Source organism: Mastacembelus armatus, chromosome 10 (assembly GCF_900324485.2).
Source record: "Mastacembelus armatus chromosome 10, fMasArm1.2, whole genome shotgun sequence".
NCBI lineage: Eukaryota > Metazoa > Chordata > Actinopteri > Synbranchiformes > Mastacembelidae > Mastacembelus > Mastacembelus armatus.
In genome coordinates, this window is record NC_046642.1 from 14,837,709 (window position 1) to 14,862,764 (window position 25,056).

Consider the following 25,056-nt stretch of genomic DNA (forward strand, 5'->3'; position numbering starts at 1 on the left):
CCTTTCACCCAAAGAGAGCTGGGATAGGCTCCAGCAGATCCCTGTGACCCTAAATAGGAATAAGTGGGTATAGATAATGGATGGATGGATATTAGTATAGTATTATCATTACATGTCAGCATGATATATATATATATATATATATGTATATGTTATGAACACAGGTGTGTCAGTGCTGTAGCACCCGCCACCCCCCCTCCTCCTTTTGCAACGCATGCGCAGACGGACCGACCTGACAACAAGCGAGCCGATGAGAGCTCCTGATGATATGGACTCTGCGTTGGCATTTAAATTCTCCGGATAAGCTAGACTCACATGAACAAAGCCTTCCAAGTATTTCATTGTAATTACACACATACTGTAATCTCCTCACAGCATTCTCACTATGCCGGTAAGTCCCCATGCCTGTTTGCTTTGTTGTTTTGTTTGCAAAGGGGTTCCTCCCTTCCTCCGACCTCACTGATGTGATGCTAACCGGTTAGCATTGGTAACGTTTAGCTTATCAGTTGCTCTTCGTATAGATTACGGGAAAATAACGTTACTGGTCCCAGGGCAGGATTTTACCTGACACCGCGGATCATTCAGCGTTCAATTATAACAGTGTGGGGTTTCATTTTTTACAGAAAACTGTTTTTAAATTAGCTGTGTGTTGTCTGTGTTGCTAGCCAGTCGATGTTAGTAACGTTAGTTTCCCTGCCTAGCAACCCAGCAAACGGCAAACCGGATATTAGCTAGTTAGCTTCTGCGACTGGATTAAACCAGCTGCACACTTAGTGTTTATGGTTTACTTGTTAATCATCGCTACACACTGGTTGACATTCACTGACATGACTATCTCTTATTACGATCCGTTTTCCCCAGAGCAATAAGCTTGAGAAACCTGACAGGCAGGAGGCCAGTGATAATGTCAAGGTGGTGGTTAGATGTCGTCCCCTCAACCAGAAAGAGAAGATGATGGGCCACAAACAGGCCGTTATTGTGGACGAGATCCGTGGGACCATAACAGTCAACAAGTTGGAAACCCCCCAGGAGCCTCCTAAGACCTTCACATTTGACACTGTGTTTGGACCAGACAGCAAACAGCTGGATGTCTATAATCTGACAGCCCGCCCCATCATTGACTCAGTATTAGAGGGTTACAATGGTACATTTAATTGGATATTACCAGTCTTTTCTTTTGTTACACTCATCAGTGTAATTTCTGCATCAGCAGTCTTTAATACAGACATATTTTGTACTCTTTAAAAGCACATTTCAGATGTCACTAACACACTAACTGTTACTGTTTTCATTATCTTTCATTATCTTATTCCATGCTCACATGGATGGTGTGTTTTTACAATCTACTCTCCATTTCAGGTACCATTTTTGCATATGGGCAAACTGGCACAGGAAAAACATTCACCATGGAAGGTGTGAGAGCAGTGCCAGAACTTAGAGGCATTATCCCAAACTCCTTTGCTCATGTTTTTGGTCACATTGCCAAGGCAGAAGGTGACACCAGGTAAGAGTGTAATCATTCAGCAAACCTCCTCTTCATCTAGCCAGTGATTAACACTAAGCATTTATGAAAATGTCAAGTTAAACGAAGGCTTTGATGTCTAGGTCATCTGACTTTGCTTGCACATTTGATTCTCACAGGTTCTTGGTTCGTGTTTCTTACCTTGAAATTTACAATGAGGAAGTGCGGGACCTACTGGGCAAGGACCAGATGCAGAGGCTTGAGGTAAAAGGATATTTCAATTCAAGAGTAGCCTAGTTCACTGGTTAATAACAAAACTGTCAAAGATTTCTGAAACTGTCTTCAGAAGATTAGTGAAAAAAATTGCTCATATTGACTGTTTCATAATAACAGCAGTTTTCTATGATAAACCTCTGTTTTTTGTTTTTTGTTTTTTTTTTCATTATAGGTCAAAGAAAGACCAGATGTTGGCGTGTATATCAAGGACCTCTCTGGTTATGTTGTGAACAATGCTGATGACATGGATAGAATTATGACACTGGGGCACAAAAATCGTAAGCTGAAGCTAACTGAGAGTCTTAAAATGGAACCAGTTACCCACAAAATTAAAAAACCACTGACATTTTTTTTTTTTAAATCTGAGATATTTATCTGTGGCATGTGTGGTAAAATTGCATATATCAAACATGCAGTTCATTGCTTGCAGTAAACGGAAATACAGCAAACATGAGAAAAACTTACACAATTTTGCTGAATTGCATTATGTGAAAATACTGTGTGCATTTAGTGAAATGATGTGCATAAAAATGAAATCTGAATAATTATTCCTTTATTTAAAATACATTGCATCCAAACTGTTAAGCTGAGAGTACTTGAGCAGAAATTTTACCAAGTGCCAAGAGTTATTTTCAGGGTTTATGGGTACTCATTCCCTCTGTTGTCTAATCAGATTTTATTTCACTATGTTTAGGATCTGTTGGAGCCACAAATATGAATGAGCACAGCTCTCGTTCTCATGCTATCTTCACCATAACCATTGAGTGCAGTGAGAAAGGTGTGGATGGAAACCAGCATGTGCGCATGGGAAAACTTCATCTGGTCGACTTGGCAGTATGTATTTGCATTCATTAATATCTGAAAAATATAGTCTAAATCCTAGACTGTAGATTATCCTGATGAAACTGGTATAAATGCGTTATTGTCCACAACCTTGCAAACCACCAATACAATTTTCCCCCCTCTCTCCTCTCACAGGGTTCAGAAAGACAAGGCAAGACTGGAGCCACAGGTCAGCGCTTAAAGGAAGCAACAAAGATCAATCTCTCTCTCTCCACACTGGGTAATGTCATCTCTGCCCTGGTGGATGGAAAGAGCACACATGTACCATACAGGAACTCCAAACTAACCCGTCTGCTGCAGGATTCACTTGGAGGAAACTCTAAAACCATGATGGTACCGTGAAAGCACCAGTACTACAGTACTAAAGTTCCACAAAAACATATTTTAAACCGAAGTTCTCTGCTAAGCAACATATGCAGAATTAATGCAATAAATCCATAAATAGAGATTTTCCAAGCATTTTTAAATTTTAAGTGGTTTTCCCCTCATTTCTTAAAAATAGCACTTTTCTTCCCATCAGTGTGCAAATATAGGGCCTGCAGACTACAACTATGATGAGACCATCAGTACCCTGCGCTATGCTAATAGGGCTAAAAACATCAAGAACAAAGCCAGGATCAATGAGGATCCTAAAGATGCCCTGCTGCGGCAGTTTCAAAAGGAGATCGAGGAACTGAAGAAGAAACTAGAGGAAGGTAATGAGCCAGTCATTTTATAAATTTAAATTGAAAAAAGGTAACTATTAGTAACCATAATGAAGGTTTTCAATTAATTGGACAGAATACCATTTGGTAACTGACTTTTAAAACTCCCACGTCTTTAAAATGTGGTTCTGTGTGATTTTAGGTGAAGAGATTTCTGGCTCAGAGGGCAGCGGATCAGAAGAGATGGATGAAGGTGATGATGAAGGAGGGGAGGCAGCAGAGGGCCGCCGGAGAAGAAAAGGTAAGGATATATTAATAATGCAAGGAATGTTCTTTAGATGCAGTGGTTAAACATGTGGTTTTGATAGATAGTTTGATATACAGTTAAGTTACAATTTAGGTGTATCTAATTTCAGCTGTAATCAGTATGCTAGTTATAATATGAGTCAGCATTCAGTTCTTCAGATAGTTATCAGGCTCATGTTGTATTTAGGTCATTAGTTAACTTCTACTCTTGCTTAACAGCCTTCCACGTATAGAACCCTTTTCTCATTTAGGAGTTTCCCTTGTATTCTCACCATCTGCTGTGTCTATTCAAGTGGAAAGTGTTAAATACAGATGAATAAGCATACTGAAGTCATCACATTATGTTTAAATGTTTTGATGTTTCTGTGAGACCATGTTTGAAGGTGTTTTCTATTGATTTGTCTTAATATTTGTCAATATTAATGTTTCCCACTACTGTACTATAAGGTTACTTTGAATTAATAATAACCCAATCAGGCCTCTTCTGTGAGTAAGGTGCTTGTGCTGTATCTGCAGTTTGCATGCATGTACCCACAGCTGTCTGATTGGTTGGACCCAAATAAAGCACTAGATTACTTTCATGTCTATAAACCCACAGCTCTTAGGGTTCTCCAGCTCTTGTATGGTATGGTGCTTCCTCTGCTTCTTTTCCAAAGAGTAGCAGAAGCAATAGCTCAGAATTTGCATGATTCTCTATCAACCCACCTGCCTCTGAACATAGACCCTTTTCACACATGAAGCTTGTAAAGTTGCTGGTTTTAAACACTGTTATTTGTGGTGTTTACACTCAACTTTTCTATACAGGAAAATACAATCTTGACTCAATCACTTGTGGTCAGTTTCGATTTTCATCACACTTATAGTAGAATCACTGGGGGATATCAAGCTGAATAAATAAGCCCAGGAATGTACAAAGTATAGGGTATAATGATCTACACCTTGTTTAAATTATTAGAAAGCATACTTTATAGCTGTTAATCATTATGACTTAAATTCCAACCTTTGCTAATGCTTTCGTAGACTTGCCTCCACATTAGCATCTTCGGTAATAATGAAAACAACCTGTTGCACCAATACAGAAATGCTTGTTATTGACTTTCTTAGAAATTAAAAGGGACAGGGGACTACTTTAGCTAAAAAAAATTGAAAAAAAAAAAAAGATTTCGAAGTTCACTGATGTGTTTGATGGGTGTGCTTTTTTGTGCTTTGAAAATAGGTGGTTTTCAGTGGGGGAATTCCTAATCCTTTGATGTCTCATCTGTAACCTGAGACGTGTAGTATTTCCTTTACGACATGGTCAGCCCACCTAATTTCTTACCCTTGCGCTAGCAGTTAATATGTGGTACAAGATGTGCATTAGTTGTAAAGATGTACAGGTTCCGCTGGTCTGCATGAACAGTTGAAGTTCAATGTAACTAATATCAGAAAGCACAATTTTTGTAGCATTTGATAAAAAGGTTTTTGGACATATTAATCCTAGTGTGGAGTTTGAATTTTTTTTTTAAATTGGTGAAGAAATGCAACATCTCAATTCCACACTCAACTACAGATATGGTTACATATTCTATATTATCAAAAGGTTTTTTAAAATGAGAATAGGAAACCTGAGAAGATTGTGCATTCTAGGATTAGAGAGACATAAGGGAGTTGTCCTACATTCAAATGAGCAGGTGAATTGCATAAAAACGGCACATATGCAATACATGTGTGGAAGGGGCTTTTTACTTTCTAATGTTCAATATGACTCTCCTGTCGACACACAGACAAGATTCCCACACTGCTACTGCCCACACTCCTCTATTTTTGTGTCCTAAATATGTGTCATTAGGTTATACGTTCAAATGAAAGGCTGTCTAAAGGCTGTCTAAAGACACGACGCATGATTTAAATGACCATATTTTGGAATTCAAAGACTGTGTCTGCATGATAATATTTTGTCCTACGTTTCATTTTACACCACGTCTTTTTGTTTGTGTAGCTCCTGTTCCTCAAAGATGCATTTCACTTACATCACATTTCCACATATGAAGTGATTTTCTTCCTATGTGTATCTCTACTCACCAGCACTGCTTCAACAGCATTTTATTATTCTTTCTTCGCATCCTTTCTCCTCTTTGATCTGTCTTTCTCCCACTCATTCTCTTTTTTACTGTTGCTCTATATAGAGTCATAAACTTTCGAGATCACTCTGTAATGTGTTCCTCTTTGTCTCTTTCTCTCGTCCTACTGGTACAAATCATGCCTGTCTGACTTGCAATCCACCTCTTTATTCAAGAAGAAAGAGGTTGGTGTGATAATCTATGTGGCCGCTCTGTAGCAGTGATGTCAGAGTTTGCATGAATTAGTCAAATACTAACTCCTAACCTTATTGTTTAACAGATTATTGTATAATCACTTCTTACAGAATTCTGTCTTTCCATATATGACAGCCCCTGCAATGGGTATGGTGTTTTCCACCTTTAGAATTACTATGTCAATAAGAGAATCTTGCACTCAGTGCTGTTTCTGTTGTGTTTATTTATACTAACAGTAATTAGACCTATGTAATGCTACAAGTCACAACTCTGTGTTGATGGATCCCACTGACAGAGGTTTCTTCAACAATCCATTAATTTGAATTATGTAGTGCAAATTTATGGACTGAAACTTTACATATAGAATCTGTTAATTTAAGTTATTCTAACACTGACAAATACTTGGGGTGAGAAGATACAGGTAAAACAACCTGTCAGTTAAAAACACTATGGTTCCCTGTGTGTCTCCTAAGGGAAGAAGAAGGTTTCCGCAGACAAGATGGTGGAGATGCAGGCAAAGATCGAAGAGGAAAGAAAGGCTCTGGAGGCCAAGCTGGACATGGAGGAGGAAGAGAGGAACAGGGCAAGAGCAGAGCTGGAGAAGAGGGAGAAGGACCTGCTTAAAGCCCAGTGAGTCCGTGAAAGAAATAACCTTTAATATTTTGGATGAAAATTTCAAAAGCGGAGGGCACAGTGATACAAATCAGATGATCTGTAATTTCTTTTCTTCGGTGTTAAAGGCTGCCCACATCAGTGACGTGACGCACATCAGGATATGCTACCGTCATATTTTCCTGTTACTTTCCTGTCACTTTACATCAAAATATCATTAATTCCTGTCTTTTGTGTGTTCGACTAATAACAGTATGGATGAAGAAAAACTCGATTGGAAAAAAAAAAACCTGCAGTAAAGATAAAATTAAAAAAGAAATTGCCTCTTAAACCATAGCTAGAGATATCTGTTCCTCTGGGGAGGGATATAGGAAAATAACTTTCTGGACATCAGTTTATGCTAAAAATATCAATACTTATGTTATTGACAAAAATCAATCAATCAAAAGTTTGAACTGATGAAATACTTATCCTTTTTGATAGTCCTGCATTGAATTTACACTGCTGTGCCACATTACCACCAGTGTGTGTTGGCCTTTAGTAGACCTGTCAATTAATTGATTGTTCTGGGACCCACACCTCCCACAATCATGCTTCACCACTTATTTCATACCTGATCTGCCTCTTACCCCTTAGGCAGGAGCATCACCTTCTGCTTGAGAAATTGTCAGCCTTAGAGAAGAAGGTGATCGTGGGTGGAGTAGACCTCTTGGCCAAGGCTGAGGAGCAGGAAAAGCTTTTGCAGGAGTCCAACAATGAACTTGAAGAACGACGCAGAAGAGCGGAGCAGCTTCGGAAGGAGCTGGAGGAGAAAGAGGTGAGGAGAGAATGCAGCATAGTTGATCCAGCTCAATACTGGTTATAGAAAAAACAAAAAAAAACTGACCACCCAGTATGTCACTTAGTGGATCAGCTAATAATGAACATTAATGCCATTGTCAGAAGGACATGAAATTATTTGAATGTGAGTATTATTTACATCATATTGAAAACTTGATGCATTTTTACATATTTTGGTTCCAGTTAAGGCATTTGCAGATAATACAGTCCAGATTGATCATTTGCAGATAATACAGTCCAGATTGATCATTTGCAGATAATACAGTCCAGATTGCTACACCTGTAGTAAATTATAGGTTGTAGGAAAATAAGATTTACCAGACAACCTGGAGTTAAGGGCTTGAATGTGTATTTGATATTTTTTAATTAAATTCAGTGGTGTACAGTCTTAAACAAAATTTTCCTTCCAAAGTAACTATTCATGCAACAGCAGCTGTCATGCAGGCCTGTACCATGTGGTACAGACAGGATATGATCCGAAACCACAATCTTGATGAAGTGTTGGTCTCAATATTAGCTTGATTTGCACTGAAATGGCTGCATCATTGTGGTTGGAAATAACTATTAAAAGCTCCTACTCTGACTTTATTTACACTTGAAGTAAATGAGTGCAGTACCTTTTTTTTGGAGAAGACAAGGGCACCTGTTGCCTTTCAGTGTGAAGTGAAACAAACGTCAGGGTTTAAAAATGATTTTGGCGATTGATTTTGGTCAATTTTCATATTCTATGTACCTGTCCAGGGTGTACTCCTGCCTTCCACCCGAAAGAGAGCTGGGATAGGCTCCAGCAGATCCCTGTGACCCTGGTTAAGGAATAAGTGGTTATAGAAAATGGATTGATGGATGGATGGATATTCTATGTATGAAAAGCAATTAGATCTGCCCTTTATCTAAATACTCTAGATTACTCACAGCCATGATCATAGACCAAATCTGTAATCTGCCTCTGAGCATAATTACTAATCCTCCTTCTTAAAACAGCAAGAACGTCTTGACATAGAAGAGAAGTACACTAGCCTGCAGGAAGAGGCTCAAGGGAAGACCAAGAAGCTGAAGAAAGTATGGACAATGCTGATGGCTGCCAAATCAGAAGTAAGCACAACACTGAGGGTGATCATTTAATAGCCCTTTTTAGACCACCATGATGGTGTGAAGTCATACAGTACATGTGATCTGTTGCATCATGCATTTGACTATTATGAGCCGCTGAATTCCTATACAGAAAAACGAATTCTCATAACTTAAGATAATAATTGTCTAAACTTATTTCTTATTTCTGTTTATATTTGATTGATCAGGTTAAGGGGAAATTGATCCTTTTGTGATTCTTCGGTTTTGTCTGTTAGATGGCCGATTTACAGCAAGAGCATAACAGAGAGATTGAAGGCCTCCTGGAGAACATCCGCCAGCTAAGCCGAGAACTCCGGCTCCAGATGCTAATTATAGACAACTTTATACCCCAGGAATATCAGGTGTGTGTGTATGTTTGTGTGTAAGAGCATACGCAGCTTATATATAGGACCTCCTGAAACTGGTTTGTATCCTGTTCACAAACCTACAAACCAAGCACATAGCTGGCTGCACATGTGCCACAAACACAAAGGGGAAATTTTGTTATTATCTCATACAGGAATGGGAGGAAATAGCAGTTTATATAATAGCAGTTTCATTTGGATATTGATGTTTTATGAGTAATAAATACTGTGTACTAAAATGACTGCCTTTTATTTTAAGCTGCTCACCAAACAAGCACCAAAAAACGTCTTTGTTTCATGGGTTGGCTTTGCGTGAGTTTTAAATCATTGGTCTCTGGACGTGGCAGGTTGTGTCTTAGCTTTCGGTACAGAAATAAGAGCTTGTTTGACAATCTTTTAGAAGGACAGGACAGAAGGCGCATAATGAAAATAAAAATATATAGAAAAATGGAAAATATAAATTAGAAAATATTCCTAATTTTTCGAATTTGAAGGCTAGACATGTGAATAATAAAACACCAAACTTCACATAAACAGTAGCTATAAAAAGCTGCATTTCTAACACTCATCATGTGACACGTGTCCAAATTCTAGAAGCGTTTTTTGCTTGTAGGACACATTAGCATGTCTGCAAAATCCTGCTGGCTTTGCATCAGTGACAATATCTGTCCTTATTGACAGCTTTTATATTTTCTCATGTCTTTCTTTGCAGGAGATGATAGAGAATTATGTGCACTGGAATGAAGACATTGGAGAATGGCAGCTGGTAAGCTCACTTTATATAACGCGTGAACATGCTGCGGTTTGAACTATGATTAAAAACATTTCAAAGGTGCAAACTCTGATTTACCGTCTCAGTATTTTGTACCTTTGTATCTTATTTCTTTCAGAAATGTGTGGCATACACAGGCAACAACATGAGAAAACAGACTCCCGCTCCAGATAAAAAAGAAAAAGATGTAAGTTGTGGATGTGTATATTGTAGATGTAGATGTGTTGAGGTGTAATGGTTAATGTTTCTGATATTTTTCCCTCTTTGATTTCTCTCATTTCTACTGTCCTTGCCTCCTGCAGCCATTCGAGGTAGATTTGTCCCATGTTTATCTGGCTTACACTGAGGAGAGCATGCGGCAGTCACTGATGAAACTAGAGAGGCCCAGAACTTCTAAAAGTAGCAAGAGTGGTCGACCCAAGACTGGACGGAGGTAATCTACTGTATTTTCTGTACAGACCACAAACAGCCTGAAGTCCTTGTATTTTCTCAGTTTTCTCTATTAGTGTTTGGCCACATTTATATTGGTCATTTCAAGGATCATGGTAATCATCTGGATGCAGTTTAATGCTCCTTAATTTACACTTAGCTTCATGTACCATATTTTACGGACTGTAAGTCGCACTTTTTTTACTTCTCTGGCTTGTAGTGCGACCTATGTAGCGAAGCAACTCATATGTGTGTATATTTACAGTCATTTTGTTGAGTAGTCACTAGCGTTAGAATGCACTCTTCGCGGTTTGGCTCAACTGAATATAATACTGTACCGCCGATAAAAGTAAAAACGCTTATGTTCATGCAACAACTCGAAGTGTAAAATAAGTGAAAATGCAGCCCAAAAGAAAGAGCTACACTGCAGAATTCATACTGCAGGTAAGAGTTTGCAGCTGAAACAAATTTTGGAGTGAGTGTTGGCATTCAGGCTACCCAAGAGAGGGGGAGGACACAACCTTCCTCCTTCTCCCTGCCACTGGCGCAGTTGTGTAACAGTACTTGACACAGATGAATGAATTCAATAACGCACTTCTGCTTGTTGTTATGCCTGGCCTATGTTCTTCATCGACTAATATATACTATAATTGGTATAATCAAAAATGCGACTTATACACCAAAGCAACTTATACGTGTTTTCTTACTGTGTCTTTTGCAAAAAGTGACTAATATTCCAGTGTCACTTACAGTCTGGAAACTACAGTATATCTCCATTGTCCAATTCACAAATCTGATTCAATCTCTTTTGGTTGTTTGGTTTACATGAAGATGGTTTCAGGCTGTTCGTGGGGTGGTGGGTATTCACCTGAAACCATAAAATAAATAAAAGAACAACCATGTAACTGCAGTTTAGCTTTACAACAATAACAGCTTAGCAGGCTAGCTAATAAGTATCCTTATGGATGAGTTTGGTTGGAATGAACAGACTGGACATAAAAACTTAGCAGCCGATGAAATACTTGTTTGACTGTGCATGTTGAATTTGTGAGCTGCTTTCTTTCCGTTTCTTAACATGTGACAGAGTGAGATAGCTGATTTCAGCATAATTTCATTGCTACTTAGCTGCATATCACAGGGGAATCTCTTGTAAATGTCAACTTCCATAGGCTGTTCATTATCATAGGTACACTTGGCAGGAGTAATGACTTTCTATGCATCTTGGAAAGACTTTATCTTTTTACCTTTATCTGACTATTTAGATTCAAATTTGAATCCATCTCTAGTGCTTCTCGGTTGCATATATACTCATCTTTTTCATACTTATTATTTTATTTGCTGTATACAGTGACTAAGTGTAAATTCAATGTTTCTGAAAAGCAAAAACCTGATTTTAGGGTAAGTTGCAAATGCTAGCCCTTTCCCATTTCATCTCATGGCATCAGATACTCCTGTGAACAAACTGAGGAGTTACTGGCTGTGTAAGTTCGGCTGCACTCTATAATTAGTTCGTTTATAGCACATTACATTAGCATCATCTTCATCATATTTGCCGTTATCTCAATATACTGTTCTTCTGAGAAATGAGAAAACGGAAAGCTCTATGAAATTGTTGATAACACTTATCATGTCCCCATCTCCATACAGGAAAAGATCTGCAAAGCCAGAAGCTGTGATCGAATCCCTTCTGCAGTGAAGACAGTCTCGAGGGGAGCAAAGTTTCACTTCAACGTTCATGTTACCTTAGGAAAAGAAGTAATTACTCCCATCTAAAGAAGTTATTGGTGAACAATATTTAAATGATAATCTGGATGCACTGTATAGCTGACAAGGTTTTAAATGTGAAGGAGTTGTTTTTCGTGGAGAACGCTATATAGCATTAAGACCTCTTGGCCAAGATCACCTGTTGTTTTTATTTTAGACTTTAAGCAGGAACTCTACCATAACCATATTTCACTTTGCAACATCAGAGGTTTTGAGAATGGCCACCAAGCAGAAGGAAACTACAGATGTGACATAATGTTGAAAATAGAACTGTGGACTTGAACTAGAAACTACATTCAAATTAAGTCTTAACTTCTGTTTTATAGCTCTGCTGTGTGAGATACTGATTCTTATTAAATGGCCCTTGCTGATATGAACACTGTAGCTGAGTTCTAATTAAGTGTGTATTGTCACGTACATGAAAGCAGAAGTTTTTTTTGTTTTTTTTTGTAAGCACAAATTATAGCCTTAGTGTTTCTTCCCACTGAATACAAGAAATCCTCAATATGGAGAGAAACAAAAATAAACACTAATGTGTAGAGAAGAGGAGATGAGTTTGTACTATAAAGTAACACTAGGTAAAAAGTGCGATTTATCCTTTCTCCAGTATAGGTCTCAAGCATAGCAGCATGCATGACAGCCAGCTCCTTTATTAGTGCCACTTGCAAGTCACTTTGTTTATTTTCTGATGTCAGAACACTTTGGTGTTTATATTGATACATATACATACTGTATGCCTTAGTATAATGCACTGGTATGAGATTTTTGTGGAGTTTGTTTAATGTTATGTTCTGTAGTGGAGGCAAACTGATTTTTTTTTGTCATAATGTTTACATACCATCAAACCCCTCGATATTTTATTTATTAAATTATTTTACATGTTTTATCTCAAATTCTTCTTGCTCTTTCTTTGTTTCATAATGGAATTGGTGATTTTTAATAATGTTTAGTAGTAGTTTATGTGTCATAACCACAAGTAAGAGCCATAAGCAGCTGATTGCTGATTGAGAATGCATCATCCCAGTAAGTAAATGGTATCTTGAAAGAACAGACACCTGTTACAGTTTGACGGTTTGAATGATGAGGAAAATTTGATTGGTACTAACATGTTGTAACAAACATGATGTGAAACATAAGAAGCTTCAACAAGAAAACACTGTTCCACAATAATTTATTAATATATAAATACAAATATTTTAAAAATGAAATTCAATAAATATGCAATAAATAAAAAAATAACTTATGTATATTGCATATGTTAATGCATGCAGTCACACTTTATGTGAATTGTTGTGTACTCCATTCCCCTTCTGATTACAGATGTGGCTCTGGTATTGTAGACATACTGTGATTTCACAAAGTAATTTCTGGAGATTGTACGATCGTTTTCTTGCCGTTTCCAGTGAACAGTTGACATTCCCGGTCTGGAATAAAATCATTCAGACAATGAATGATGTTTTACATACACAGAAATTAGCTGAGCACACAGCTAAAATAATAGCATGTTTGACATTAAAGCATATATTAATTAGAGCTTTTATGTTTTTCAGAATACACTGTAAGTCATTTGTAATTTTTCTCTTTGTTGTGCATCTGGAACAAAAAAGCATCTTAAGTCATATTTGAATTCCTCTTTACCTTTATATTGTACTGATGCAGGTTACGTGTGAGCGGTGATACGTTTAGTTTCGTCGAATTTACCTTCCCCAGAGCCTTCTCAGCCAAACAGAAGAAGTGTTCCTGTAAAGATAAATGTAAATGCACAGTTACTGATGGTATTCCTTAAGGTGAAGTTAGAATTAGCCTACAGCAACCAGCAAAATGTACAATGTCTGACAGCCAAACACCGCAATGCAGCAATAAAGTGCCAACAATAATGCAACTAATTAAGAAAGGAGCCAAACATACCACACACGTGACTTGTTCTGAAAACTTTGGCACCAATGTTGGTGGAAGCTAAAATGTCAAAATAAAAATGTCAGTTCATTGATAAACAAACAAACAAACAACCAAAAAAGCATGTAAGTTTTTGTAGTTTTCTTACCTTTTCATTTGCATGGTATAGTTTCTCTGCTGCTTCTCTTATCTTATCCCGTAGTACACTCGGTTCGTTTATCAATGCAGTGTAGACTATCACCATCATCATCGCCATCATCAGCGTAAGACATTGGATACTGCAGTTCTTCATGTCTTTCAGAGAGTCTGAGAGGCAGCTGTCAGGTTGAGTCGAAAAGTTGAATACACCCGTAACTCTTACTAATGTTGCTACTTATGCTGTCATGCTGACACTTTTTGACCACAGTAGGATATCGTCAGAGGAAGCCTTACCCAAAAAAGGGCTAGAGATGATGTTTATGTCAAATGTTCCACTAGATGCTTTAGACTTTTAATTATCTCTTACCAGGTAATTGCCTGTTAATTCCTTACCTGCAACACACTAAAAGCAAGAACTGCTGGTTATCACTTTCATTCCTCTGCGGGGTTTAATACATTTTATCTTATCACCTTGTGTCATCACCTTGTAGTTTATGAAGTATATCCACAGGATGTAATAATAGAAAAGGATGCAGTGCAGTATGTATCATAACATCATAACATGACCAATTACAATGATTAATTGACTTTTCAATTCAGTTATTTTTAGGAGTTATACTCTGAAATGCTTATGGTGCTTTTTTTTCGCACGTTACATTGTAACTTGTTGCAGCAGCAGAGCCCAGGTAGAGGTGATAAAATAATATAATCATTGATATATATATATAATGAATATTAACCTGTGCATTTCCTGATAGTACTGTTAAATGACTATGTTGTGTAGGCACATGGGACATATTGAGTCAACTTTATTCCACTTTATTCCACGCATTAGAAAAAGGAAAATGTGACTGTGTAGTCCTTCAGATCAGCTGCTTCAGTAAAATGCCTGCCCATCTGCTGTTCTTTGAAATACAGGAGAATAGTATTATGAAATAAAGACACCTCAAAATTATTTTAAAAATTATGTACAATAATTTAAGTAAATTATTACTATTGGTGTCTGCCACCAATCATACCAGACCAACTGAGGAGTGTTTAAATGAAATTGCAATATATTTGGTTGCCTGCCTGAAATCAGTAACCTGGAAAAAAGTCCCAGTTTAAATGCTGATGCAAAAAGTGGATTAGGAGAGTAGGTTTGTTTTGACTTGTTCTCTATGATAGAAGTTTTAGCTGAACTTCTTGTATCATTGCATACTCCAACTCATCACACATTCCACATTTACTATTTCTGCTCTGGCATACTGTATTTTGCATGATTGAACCAGCAACTAAAAAAAAAAAAAAAAAACACACAAGAGAAGGGCACCATCTTCAGGCAATAGTTTGAAACGTAAAGGATTCACAGCAGTCACACCAGGGCACTTTATTTAAAGAGGACAGAGAGGAGCACTTCAAACATCCATGTTCTCTTACTGTCGTAGAGTTAAAAAATTATAATGTTAAACTGAATAACATGTTTTATGAATTAGAGTCCACTGATAATCAGATGGGGCACTCTTTGGAAAAGCCTGAACCCTTAACTATAATTTACATAAGTAGCTCCATTTGAACCAGTTGCTTACACATGAATAACAAAAAAATTATGTTGGCCAGTGGGGCCATTTTCGTGAATGGGTACTTTTATTTTTGATACTTTTTTTTAAGGATTTTTTTTACTGTTGTGTACTTTTTTATATTTTTATCAGACTCTTGGGATGAGAGAGATACTGCAAATCTATGAACAGACAAATGAAAGTGAACCAGCAGTGTTTCTAACCTCCAAACTACATGTCGTTAGACTCTGAGAGGAAGCAGCTGTACCTCAAACCCACATAGGCACTGGGTGAACATAACTCCTCACAGACAGGGTCCCGGTTTGAGCGGGATTCGAACCCGGAACCTGATTGCAGTGAGGTAACCGTGTTGACCACCGGCGGGCTTTTCCTTTCCAGAGAAACCATCCTCTGCTTGGTCTACACGAATCAATGCTCTCCGGTGAGTGCAGAGCGCGTGAAGCGTCCAGCCAATGGGAGCAGGAGACTGAGGCTGGATGCGCCATTTTACTGCGTCCACAGTCATCCGGCAAGATGGTCCCCGGGCTTTGTCTGCCCTGACCAGAGTGGTTTTGGTATCCGTCGGCTAGTTTTGCTTTCGTGCCAGCGAAAATCTGCACTGCTGAACCGTGCCACCTGGACCACAAACCAAAAGACGTCTCTGTCAGACAAGAGATGAGGACGAAAAGCAGGTGCGACTCAGTTTATTTGTTTAGATCGTTTATTTTTGCCACGACTGTCAGTGCTAGTTAGCATGCTAAGCTAACTTAGCCGTAGCTAGCAGTTAGCAGCGCAGCCGGCAACGTCCAAGTTCGTACACACGCACATTCAGGTCTTATGCAGACACACACGCGTGTCCCCGGAGGTTTGTCAGAGTAATCAAAAATGCGCTTGTTTGTAAAAAAAAAAAAAGGACGTCCTTGGTCCGAAAAGCAGCAAGTTTAGTTAAACGGCTCATTGCTAATGTATGCTCGGCAGTGCCAGGCTGCGGCTGGTTAACGGGCTTGTGCCATGTTATGGTCTGAGGGAGGGGAGGCCTGTGCATGGATTCTCCGTGTGCATCGCAGTGATTGCAGGGATGTCCGGGCACCGTAGGCCGGTGCAAATAAGTGTTTTATCGGAGCTACACTCGCTAATGTTAGCAAGCCTCAGCATCCCTGCAGCTCCGGAGTTTCTCAGTTGTCACAGCAGGAAAAGGTTGCGCTGAGGTGAAGGAGTTGCAAATGGAGAAGAGTGCGCTGCTTGTGACTGAGTGGTTTTTTTTCCTTCGGCTGGCACAGGATTTTGGATAAATTTTGGGCCTGGAAGCTGCTGGTGGGACTGAGCGCGTAGCGATCTAATCAGCACATTGTGATGACGCAAAAACAGCGGTGCCTCTGTCTCTGAGTGATGCGCTGAAACACCAGGGAAATCATGCACACACACACACAGTTTAAGTTGGGTCACTGTGCAATATCGCATATAAACTGATCATTACGTTTATTGATGATGTGCCGTTGTCAGTCACTGTGCGGTGTGTAATCGTAGTGACTGGTCATGTTTCAACACGTTTAAATGTAGCACATGTTTCTAAAAATGGTTTTGTGAAGCAGTAGGTGAGTAAATAGCTGTGAAAGTCTCCAGTATTCATTAACATAGGTATTCAAAGCGGCTACGTTAAAACGAAAGCAACACACAACCTGTGGAAATACAGGAGAAATTGTAGTCGGTAAAATCACAGCTTGTTTGTTTTCAGTAAATACATGTAGATGTGGTATTTCTAACGTTTCTTTTGACATTTTGTCTTAATTTGATAGTTGACAGTGTAGAGAGAGGGAGAGAGGGAGAGAGGGGAAATGAAAGCACAGAGAGAGGGATTTGACATGCAGCAAACATCCCCTGGCTGAAAATTGAAGTCTGCGTCTTATGGCTATGTGGACATGTGCCTTAACCATTTGGCCTCTGGATCGATATGCAATTTTTTTTTTTTTTTTCAGAACTAACTGCGTGTAATCCATATACACCATACATCTTAATTTTCTGTTCTGTTGATCAGAAAACATATTTTCATATGTCTTTCCAGGTAATATGAATCTGGCTGCTTTTGAATCAAACCTGGACCAAATGGCAGAAAAACCAGAGGAGGTAAATATGGCACTCTTTGGCTGTCATTGTGTTTTGTTGTTCTTCATGTATGTAGTTTTCTTAATTGTCATGTTATTAAAATAAATCTTGTTTCCTCCGCAGCCCGGTAGCTCAACAGAAACTATGAAGTCTTCCTGTTCTCGGAGCAAGAGGTGAGGAAGAGTTTTCTTAAATGTGGCAGTTACTGTTTTGTTTGCAGTTGCATGTTCTCAAAAGTGTTCTCACAGACACAGATTTAAATTTTAAAAGCTTGTGCTAACACTGTTTTAGAAAATCGGCTACTGTAGCTAAGCACACTGGACTGAATGAATCTGAGGCCTCTGTGGAAAGTGAAAATGATGGTGCCATGTCTGACATTCCTTCAGACAGTAACACAGGGAGCGTATCTAAAGGTAAGAGCTATGGAGATATTTTGTGGTCTTGGTCAAGATATTCTCAATGCTAAAATTTTCTTTCTTTCTTTAGGCACTTTAGTGATGAGACCAGCTGGGAATGAAAATAAAGGTGCCATGAAGCTCAGAGTGGATTTCAAACAGAAACATACAGGTGATTTCATTATTTGGGTCTATGTTTGACGTGTTGATTATCGCAAAGATTTTGTATGTAAGTAAAGTGGATAACATTAATAAATTATGAAGTGAGGAAAAAGGAGAAAATGAAGAGTATTTCTTTTGTTTTCCTCACAGATGATGCCCTACAGAAGAAGGTAAGCTGCACTGCCTGTGGAAAACAAGTAAACCAGTTTCAGCGCAGCTCCGTCTATGAGCATCCTGCGCTCAAAGTACTTATTTGCAAGGTAGGAATGTCCAAATAGACAGTTCTCATACTTATGACAAATAAATGATTTTTAGTTGCACTCTGACAGTTTTAGTCTTTGCATTCTTGGTTTATTAGTGGTCACAGTATTTTCTCTTCCTCTAGTCATGCTACAAGTATTACATGAGTGATGACATCAGCAGAGACTCCGATGGGATGGATGAGCAGTGCAGGTGAAACATTTAACAAAAGAACAACAAAACATTGTTTGGTAAAATGACTGGATGATACGCAGTAGAGGAAACAGGTCTGAATGCCTGTTTCAGAGTAACTTTTAATGAATCCTTTTTTGTTGCTCTTTCATAGATTTTTTTATTTTATTTTTTTTTTGTTTTGTTTTTTTTAGTTTCAGACACAAAGTGTGGTCCAGTCTTTACCTAAGTGCCGGTAATTTTGGATACCTTATTTTCTTTATGTTCTAAAACCCTGTTGGATGTCCCTCCTCAGGTGGTGTGCTGAAGGTGGCAAGCTCATCTGCTGTGACTACTGCAACAATGCCTTCTGCAAGAAGTGCATTCTTCGCAACCTGGGCAGGAAGGAGCTGTCGGTCATCACTGATGAGAATTCAAAGTGGCACTGCTATGTCTGCAGGTCAGAACCCCTTCAGGACCTGGTCTCCAAATGCCACCGTATCATGGAAAAACAAGAACTTGTGCTGCTTAAGCAACGAAAAACAGATAAAACTGAGGAACGTGAGAGCAAGAGACCCAAGAACAAATCAGTCAAAGAGCACAACACAGTTGTATTTGGTAAAGAACACCTCGAAGGCTCAGGGACCATGACGTTTTCCTACAAAAAATTACAGGTTCCCAAAGAACTCATAAAGAAAGCAAAAAAGCTTGTTGAAACTACAACAGGTCTAAACAATACATTTATCCATTTCATCCAGCAAGCATCCGAGCAGCAGGGAGATAAGTCTATCAGGTATCGGCATTTGAAGGCTTTCAAGGCCGTGCTTGCTGATTTGAAAAAAGCCCACAGCGCTCTGGAGGCAGCGTTAGAGCCTGAGTTCAGAAGCATGGAGTTACAGAATGGCAATGAAGGACAACACACTGTGGGAAAGAGCGGTGATGTTTTAGTCCCTATAGAAAATGAGCACATGGATGCTGTGGTAAATGCAGTTGACGAGACTGATGCAACTGAGGAGCCAAATGAGGAGAAGCATAATGGGCAAGACATAGACAATGATAAGTGTTCAAATGAGAAAGAAATGAAAGACAACCAAACAGACGCTGATGTAACCCAAAAGAAAATTAAAAGTGACCTCTGTGATGACAGCCTGGTGTCAGCAGGTGAAATGTCCCTAGATCATGACATTATGTCTGTGCCACCGTCGGTTCCAGAAGAGCTTTTTCAGATGGTGGAGAGTCTTGCAGATTCCACCATGCTGTCACAGACTGACACTGATTTAGTCACGGACAGTGATACAAAGTCAAATGGAAACTCAACAGATGCTCAACAACCCCAACCCAAGGTGAAGAACCTTATAGTCAAATTGACTCCTGTGCCTGTTGTGAAAACATGTAGCTCAAGGGCCTCCAGGTCCAAAAACAGAGAAAAAAAGGAAGATTTACCAGTAAAGTGTGAAGAAGATGATGAAGAGGAGAAAGATGCTGCTGCCGATACAGCAGATGGCCCACCACACAGCCGTCGATCCAGTAGAGTGAAGACCACCCCCTTGAGGAAGCAGGCTGAGAATAAGGCCAAGGAAGAGACATCTGAGTCTGAGTCAGGGGAAGATGGTAATGTCAAAGCCAAATCCTCCAGTAACACCAAAAATGAAGATGGGAAGCAGACCAAAGCTTCAGAGAAGGAGCCATTGGACTCTGATTCAGATGAAGTTCCTCACGTACTGCTAGAGAAAGCTGCCGAAGGCCACAGCACAGATGATGAACAGGAAAGCATGAGTGCTAGAAAGTGTTTATTCAAACTTAACAATACATCCACAGAGCATACAGACAAAACATCCAAACGCAAAAGAAAGTCTGAAACCTCAGATTCAGACTTTGATAAGAAAAGTAAAAAGATGCCCAAGAAGAAGAAGAAACAGAAAAGCTCTGAATCCTCCAACTCTGACTCTGACCAGGAGAATGAGACAAAGCGAAAAATGGGAAGAGCAAAAAGGAGATCTAGTCGTATCAAGACACAAGATGGAGCAAAGGAGGACGACAAAAACTCACGTGAGAGGAAGTCACCCGATCACAAAAGGTCTTATGAACGGAAGCGCAAGGGACGGAGCCACAAAGCAGCCACCAAGCTGGAGTCATCGGAGAGTGACGAGGAGGAGCAGCATGAAGGTGGCTCTGGAGATGACAGCGACGTACAAAAGCTCAAGCCCATTCTTGAGGATAATGTGCTGGGAGGTAGTGGATCTTTCCATCAGTCCTCAGGTAATTTCCAGAAGAGTGGAGTGTTTAGTTGCACTCAAATGTATGTGCTACATTAAAAGTTCAACTTTGAATGTAAAATGAGGTAACTAGGGTCCTTTAGGTTTGTATAGTAAAAGAGTAGCTGGAGCAGCAGCTGGTTAGTTTAACTTCCTAGAGTATGGCAAGGCAGGAAAGCAAGACAGCACATTTGCAAAAAATGTCAAATTATTCCTTTGATGATTTGCATGCTCTGCAGTTAACGTGTACATTTTGTTCTGTAGGAGACGAAGCGGACGATAAAGTGGGAGTCTCTCAGATTTGTGAAGAAGGTGATGATGATGATCCTGAAAACAGGTAATTGACAAACTGTTATCCTCGACTGGGGTCATGAGCTGTTTTTTATCTGGTTTCTACAGAATAAGATTTGACTTGTCAAAGAGCTGTATTAGCTGGGCTGAAAATTTTTTGTGTAGTTGCAAATACTTTAAACCATAACCTTAGGACAGCATTTCTCCTTAGTTTGCCCTAGTGACTCAAAAACGGCCATAGAAATTTCATTGTACTGTAATATTTCCACAGACCTCCGGGATTTCAGTAATTTATTTATTGCAATGTAGTAGTCACAATGCATGGAAGGAAATTAAATTGTATCTACTCTTTTATTTAAAAGTAAGTTTTATCCCAATAATATAGATTACACTGTTTGTAAAAGTAGCCTTTTATGTTTTGTGAACATCCCATCTTTTTCCTCTCTCTTCTAAAGGATCGCAAAGAAAATGCTTCTTGCCCAAATAAAATCCAACTATTCTTCAGGAGCAGACAGCTCTTCTGCTTCTGATAATGAAGGAGCTGGCAAGGAGGAAAAGTCATCAAAGAAAGGTAAAGAAGAAGAAGAAGAAGAGGAGGATGAGGACGAGGAGGAGGAGGAGGAGCAAGGTAGCATGGATTTTCTAACCAGTTGTTTTCAAAAAAGCTTCTTTTATTGTGTATTGTCTCATGCGATTTGTTTGTCTCCTTTTAAGACCATGTTACAGAAGACTCAGGTTCTGATGTTGAAGTGAAAAAACGTGGACGGCGCCACAAATTGCTTCGTCATAAACTCTCGTTGAGTGAGGGTGAATCAGGGGAAGAGAAAGTGTCCACTAAAGAGAAGAACAAAGGGGGAAAGAAGGAGTCAGGACGAAAAGGTTTTTTCTAATTCTGTATAAATTTCTGTGTCTTAACACCATTGGTGCAAATATGCAGTTTCCGACTGTTTGTCCAACTGTGTTTTTATTTCGTCAGTGGACAGTGATGACTCTGCAGATTCTGACTTTGACAAATCAGAGTCCAGTGCAGAGTCGGGGATAAGTGAGGAGGTTAGTGAATCGGAGAATGAGGAGAAGTGTCGAAAAACCAGGTGAGAAGAGAGAACACCAACCAAACGGTTTCTTGATTTAGACAGATAACCTGCTCTTGCTTAGATGTGTTCTGCTTTGTATCTGCAGATCTGCAAAGAAGAAGGATGAGGAGAAACAGAGGAGTTACAAGCAGAAGAAGAAGCGGCGCAGGATCAAAGTTCAGGATTCGTCTTCCAGCAATGAGAAGGTGCTGAAAATGCAGTGCTCTTGGTAGCACTCTTGAATTGTCCCAGTTTTTATTTTCCAGGTGGAGGAGATGGACCCTCGCAATGTTCAGTAGTCAAGTCATGCATGACACAAAAATGTTATTTGAACTTCCCCCTGGAGTGTGTTGCAAGGATTATTGAGGGCACATATTAATCATAGGTTTGCTCGACTGCTGATCATAGGAAGTGAACTTTTTTGCCTCAAGGCTGAAGATCAGAGAGCTGAATTTTTATGTTCATTTCCACAGAGTGGAGAGGAAGATGGTGAGGACCAAGACGGAGATGGACGCAAAGGACGCAAAAAGATACGCAAAATCCTGAAAGACGACAAGCTGCGGACAGAGACCAGAGATGCCCTGAAAGAAGAAGAAGAAAGGAGGAAACGTATAGCTGAGAGAGAGGCACTCAGAGAGAAACTTCGAGAGGTAAAAATGAAAAGTACCGCTGTTTTGAAGCACGCTCTACACGTTCAAAGCTCTGAGCGGTTAGAGCTCGTACACGAAACTGTGTGCTAAATTAAACGTTTAAAATGTTACTCAGAACTGTGATACAATTTCAGGATTTCCCCCAGGAAGGTAGTTGCTAATGAAATCATGGACCTGTGGGTGAGACAACCAGTATGAGTTTGGCAGACAACAGTATAACTTCTTATGTGTGCTGTCCGTTCAACCAGCAATAGTCCACTCTAGGCTTTGCTGAGTAATTAAAGTTCAGAATGTGCTCATCCAACGGTGAGAATTAGGAGGCGTACCATATTTTCCAGACTGCAAGTCTTACCAGAATATTACTTTTTTAGCAAAAGTTTCTTTTAGCAAAAACGACCTTGTTGAGTAGAAAAAAAACATATAAGTCGCTTCAGTGTCTAATTTGCATTTCTAATTACACTAATTCTAGCCTAAATTAGCCTATGAAGAACGTAGGGTATGCATAACAACAAGCAGGAGTGCATTACGAAATACATTCACATCAAGTAACATAAACAACTGCACCAGCATCGGAGTGGAGGAGGGGAGATGAAGCAGCGTGTCCTCTCGGGTTGCGTAAATGCGGACACTCACTCCTCACTCACTTTGTTTCAACTACATACTTTATTTGCAGCTTGAAATCAAGAGTATTGCTCTTTCTATTGGGTGGCATTTTCAGTTGTTACTCTAGAAATGATATTAAGTTGTGCCATCTAACATCAATGACTACTCATATAAGTCGCAGGACAGACCAGAGCACTAAAAATGATTCTTCTTCAGGTGATTGTGGTGGAGGAGTCTTCCCAGGTGGCATGTCCCATCACCACCAAGCTGGTGCTGGATGAGGATGAAGAGACCAAAGAGCCTCTGGTGCAGGTGCACAGGAACCTTGTCACAAAACTCAAACCTCACCAGGTTGATGGTAAGGAAAAAGTGAATTCAGTTTCTAAAACCACTGGGACCTCACATAACAGTGACCAAAACAGGCTTGTATAACTGTAGACTAATGTCGGCCCCTCTTTCTGTGCTTTGTTTCAGGGGTGCAGTTTATGTGGGACTGCTGCTGTGAATCTATGAAGAAAATTGAGAAGTCTCCTGGCTCTGGGTGCATCCTCGCTCACTGTATGGGCCTCGGGAAAACTCTGCAGGTAAAAAGGAGCGAACAGCCTGCTTTTCTGTTGTCTGGCATTTCTAATTATACCAACCATAGTCTAAATTAACCTACGAAGAATGTAGGCTACGCATAAAAACAAGTGCTTTACCAGTTCATCCGTATCAAGTAACGTTACACAACTCCGACACCAGGGAGAAAGTGAAACGGTGTGTCCCCCTCTCTTGGGTTGCCTGAGTACTGACACTCATTCCAAAGTTTTTCAACTTTATTACCTGCAGTGTGAATTCTGCAGTGTACTTCTGTCTTTTGAGCTGCGTTTTCACTTGTGTTACACTAGGAGTTATAGTGTAGCATGAACATAAGCATTTTTACTTTTTTGGCCGTACAGTGTTCAGTTGAGTCAAGAGCGCCATCTAACACTGACTACTCCACATTATGATGGTAAATATACAAAGAAAAGTCACTTAGCTATATAAGTCACACTACAAGTCAGAGGAGTAAAAATGTGAGACTTACAGTCCGGAAAATATTGTAAACTTCATTGAAGCTGCACTGCATCATAACAGAAAGTGATTCTAAAGCTGTATGTGTGGAGAAGCAATGAGAACATTAGTCCTGTGTATTGATTTGTTGTGGATTTTCTGCCTTAGTCTTTAGTCTTTTCTATAAATTTAACAACTGCAGACCAACATGGCTTTACGTTTAACACACGACTTTGAATAACAGTGAATAAAAAGCACAAACCGCATATGTGAATGCATCAGTAACTTTTAACTGATTTGAATCTCCATGATGCTTCTCTCATTACACTCCACCTAGAAGGATGAGACACCACTGATTGGTCAGTGGAGACAAAGAACTCTTCTCCAATTGGTCAACATATTGAAACCAGATCTTTGAACCGTTAGACCATTACATCATTACAGGTAGCAACAGGGGTACATGATTTTCTCCTGTGTCCTTGGGTGCCCACATTATACCCAGTCGTTGCTCTTCCAACTTCATGACATAAGCCTTGAGTTATTTCGAGCCACAACAACCTTCTTCTGTATTTTCCTGTGTAGTTACAGGATACTTTAGTGTCTTGACAGTGAGGAGAACAATTCAGTAAGTGGGTAGGGTTTATAAATAAGCATTGGCTTTGTTGTCCTTTATTGAGAGGATGACGATTTTTATATGTTGGAGACTGTAAATTGTTTAAAGATAAAATATGAATAATGAATGTTCATTTAATTGTAAAGAGTTAAAGCAAATATTACTATATATATAAACCA

At 39.3% G+C, this 25,056-nt stretch overlaps 2 protein-coding genes across 2 annotated transcripts in view; both read left to right on the top strand.

Moving 5' to 3' along the window:
- The first annotated feature begins 229 nt into the window (after positions 1 to 229).
- Positions 230 to 12,094, top strand: kif3a (kinesin family member 3A). The gene is made up of 17 exons (XM_026330735.1): positions 230 to 391; positions 862 to 1,144; positions 1,360 to 1,504; positions 1,642 to 1,726; positions 1,911 to 2,016; positions 2,433 to 2,572; positions 2,717 to 2,914; positions 3,102 to 3,276; positions 3,428 to 3,526; positions 6,299 to 6,455; positions 7,074 to 7,254; positions 8,259 to 8,369; positions 8,624 to 8,749; positions 9,465 to 9,518; positions 9,643 to 9,711; positions 9,827 to 9,957; positions 11,601 to 12,094. The coding sequence occupies exons 1-17, from the start codon at positions 386 to 388 to the stop codon at positions 11,647 to 11,649; spliced, it is 2,115 nt and encodes a 704-aa protein (XP_026186520.1). The 5' UTR covers positions 230 to 385; the 3' UTR covers positions 11,650 to 12,094.
- Positions 12,095 to 15,643: 3,549 nt separating this feature from the next.
- atrx (ATRX chromatin remodeler) overlaps positions 15,644 to 25,056 on the top strand; it is a 29,982-nt gene continuing 20,569 nt past the window's right edge. The window contains exons 1-16 of the mRNA XM_026330725.1: positions 15,644 to 15,981; positions 17,352 to 17,413; positions 17,516 to 17,565; positions 17,684 to 17,805; positions 17,879 to 17,959; positions 18,100 to 18,209; positions 18,335 to 18,402; positions 18,677 to 20,619; positions 20,880 to 20,952; positions 21,362 to 21,534; positions 21,621 to 21,785; positions 21,883 to 21,997; positions 22,086 to 22,185; positions 22,453 to 22,629; positions 23,449 to 23,590; positions 23,707 to 23,816. Coding sequence (XP_026186510.1) covers positions 17,357 to 17,413; positions 17,516 to 17,565; positions 17,684 to 17,805; positions 17,879 to 17,959; positions 18,100 to 18,209; positions 18,335 to 18,402; positions 18,677 to 20,619; positions 20,880 to 20,952; positions 21,362 to 21,534; positions 21,621 to 21,785; positions 21,883 to 21,997; positions 22,086 to 22,185; positions 22,453 to 22,629; positions 23,449 to 23,590; positions 23,707 to 23,816 — 3,486 coding nt within the window. The 5' untranslated portion in view covers positions 15,644 to 15,981; positions 17,352 to 17,356. The remainder of the gene's footprint in view (positions 15,982 to 17,351; positions 17,414 to 17,515; positions 17,566 to 17,683; positions 17,806 to 17,878; positions 17,960 to 18,099; positions 18,210 to 18,334; positions 18,403 to 18,676; positions 20,620 to 20,879; positions 20,953 to 21,361; positions 21,535 to 21,620; positions 21,786 to 21,882; positions 21,998 to 22,085; positions 22,186 to 22,452; positions 22,630 to 23,448; positions 23,591 to 23,706; positions 23,817 to 25,056) is intronic.

Coding starts and splice junctions, on each gene's coding strand:
- kif3a (XM_026330735.1), top strand. Junction 6,456..7,073: donor AAGGACCTGCTTAAAGCCCA/GTGAGTCCGTGA, acceptor CTTACCCCTTAG/GCAGGAGCATCACCTTCTGC. Junction 8,750..9,464: donor TTATACCCCAGGAATATCAG/GTGTGTGTGTAT, acceptor CTTTCTTTGCAG/GAGATGATAGAGAATTATGT.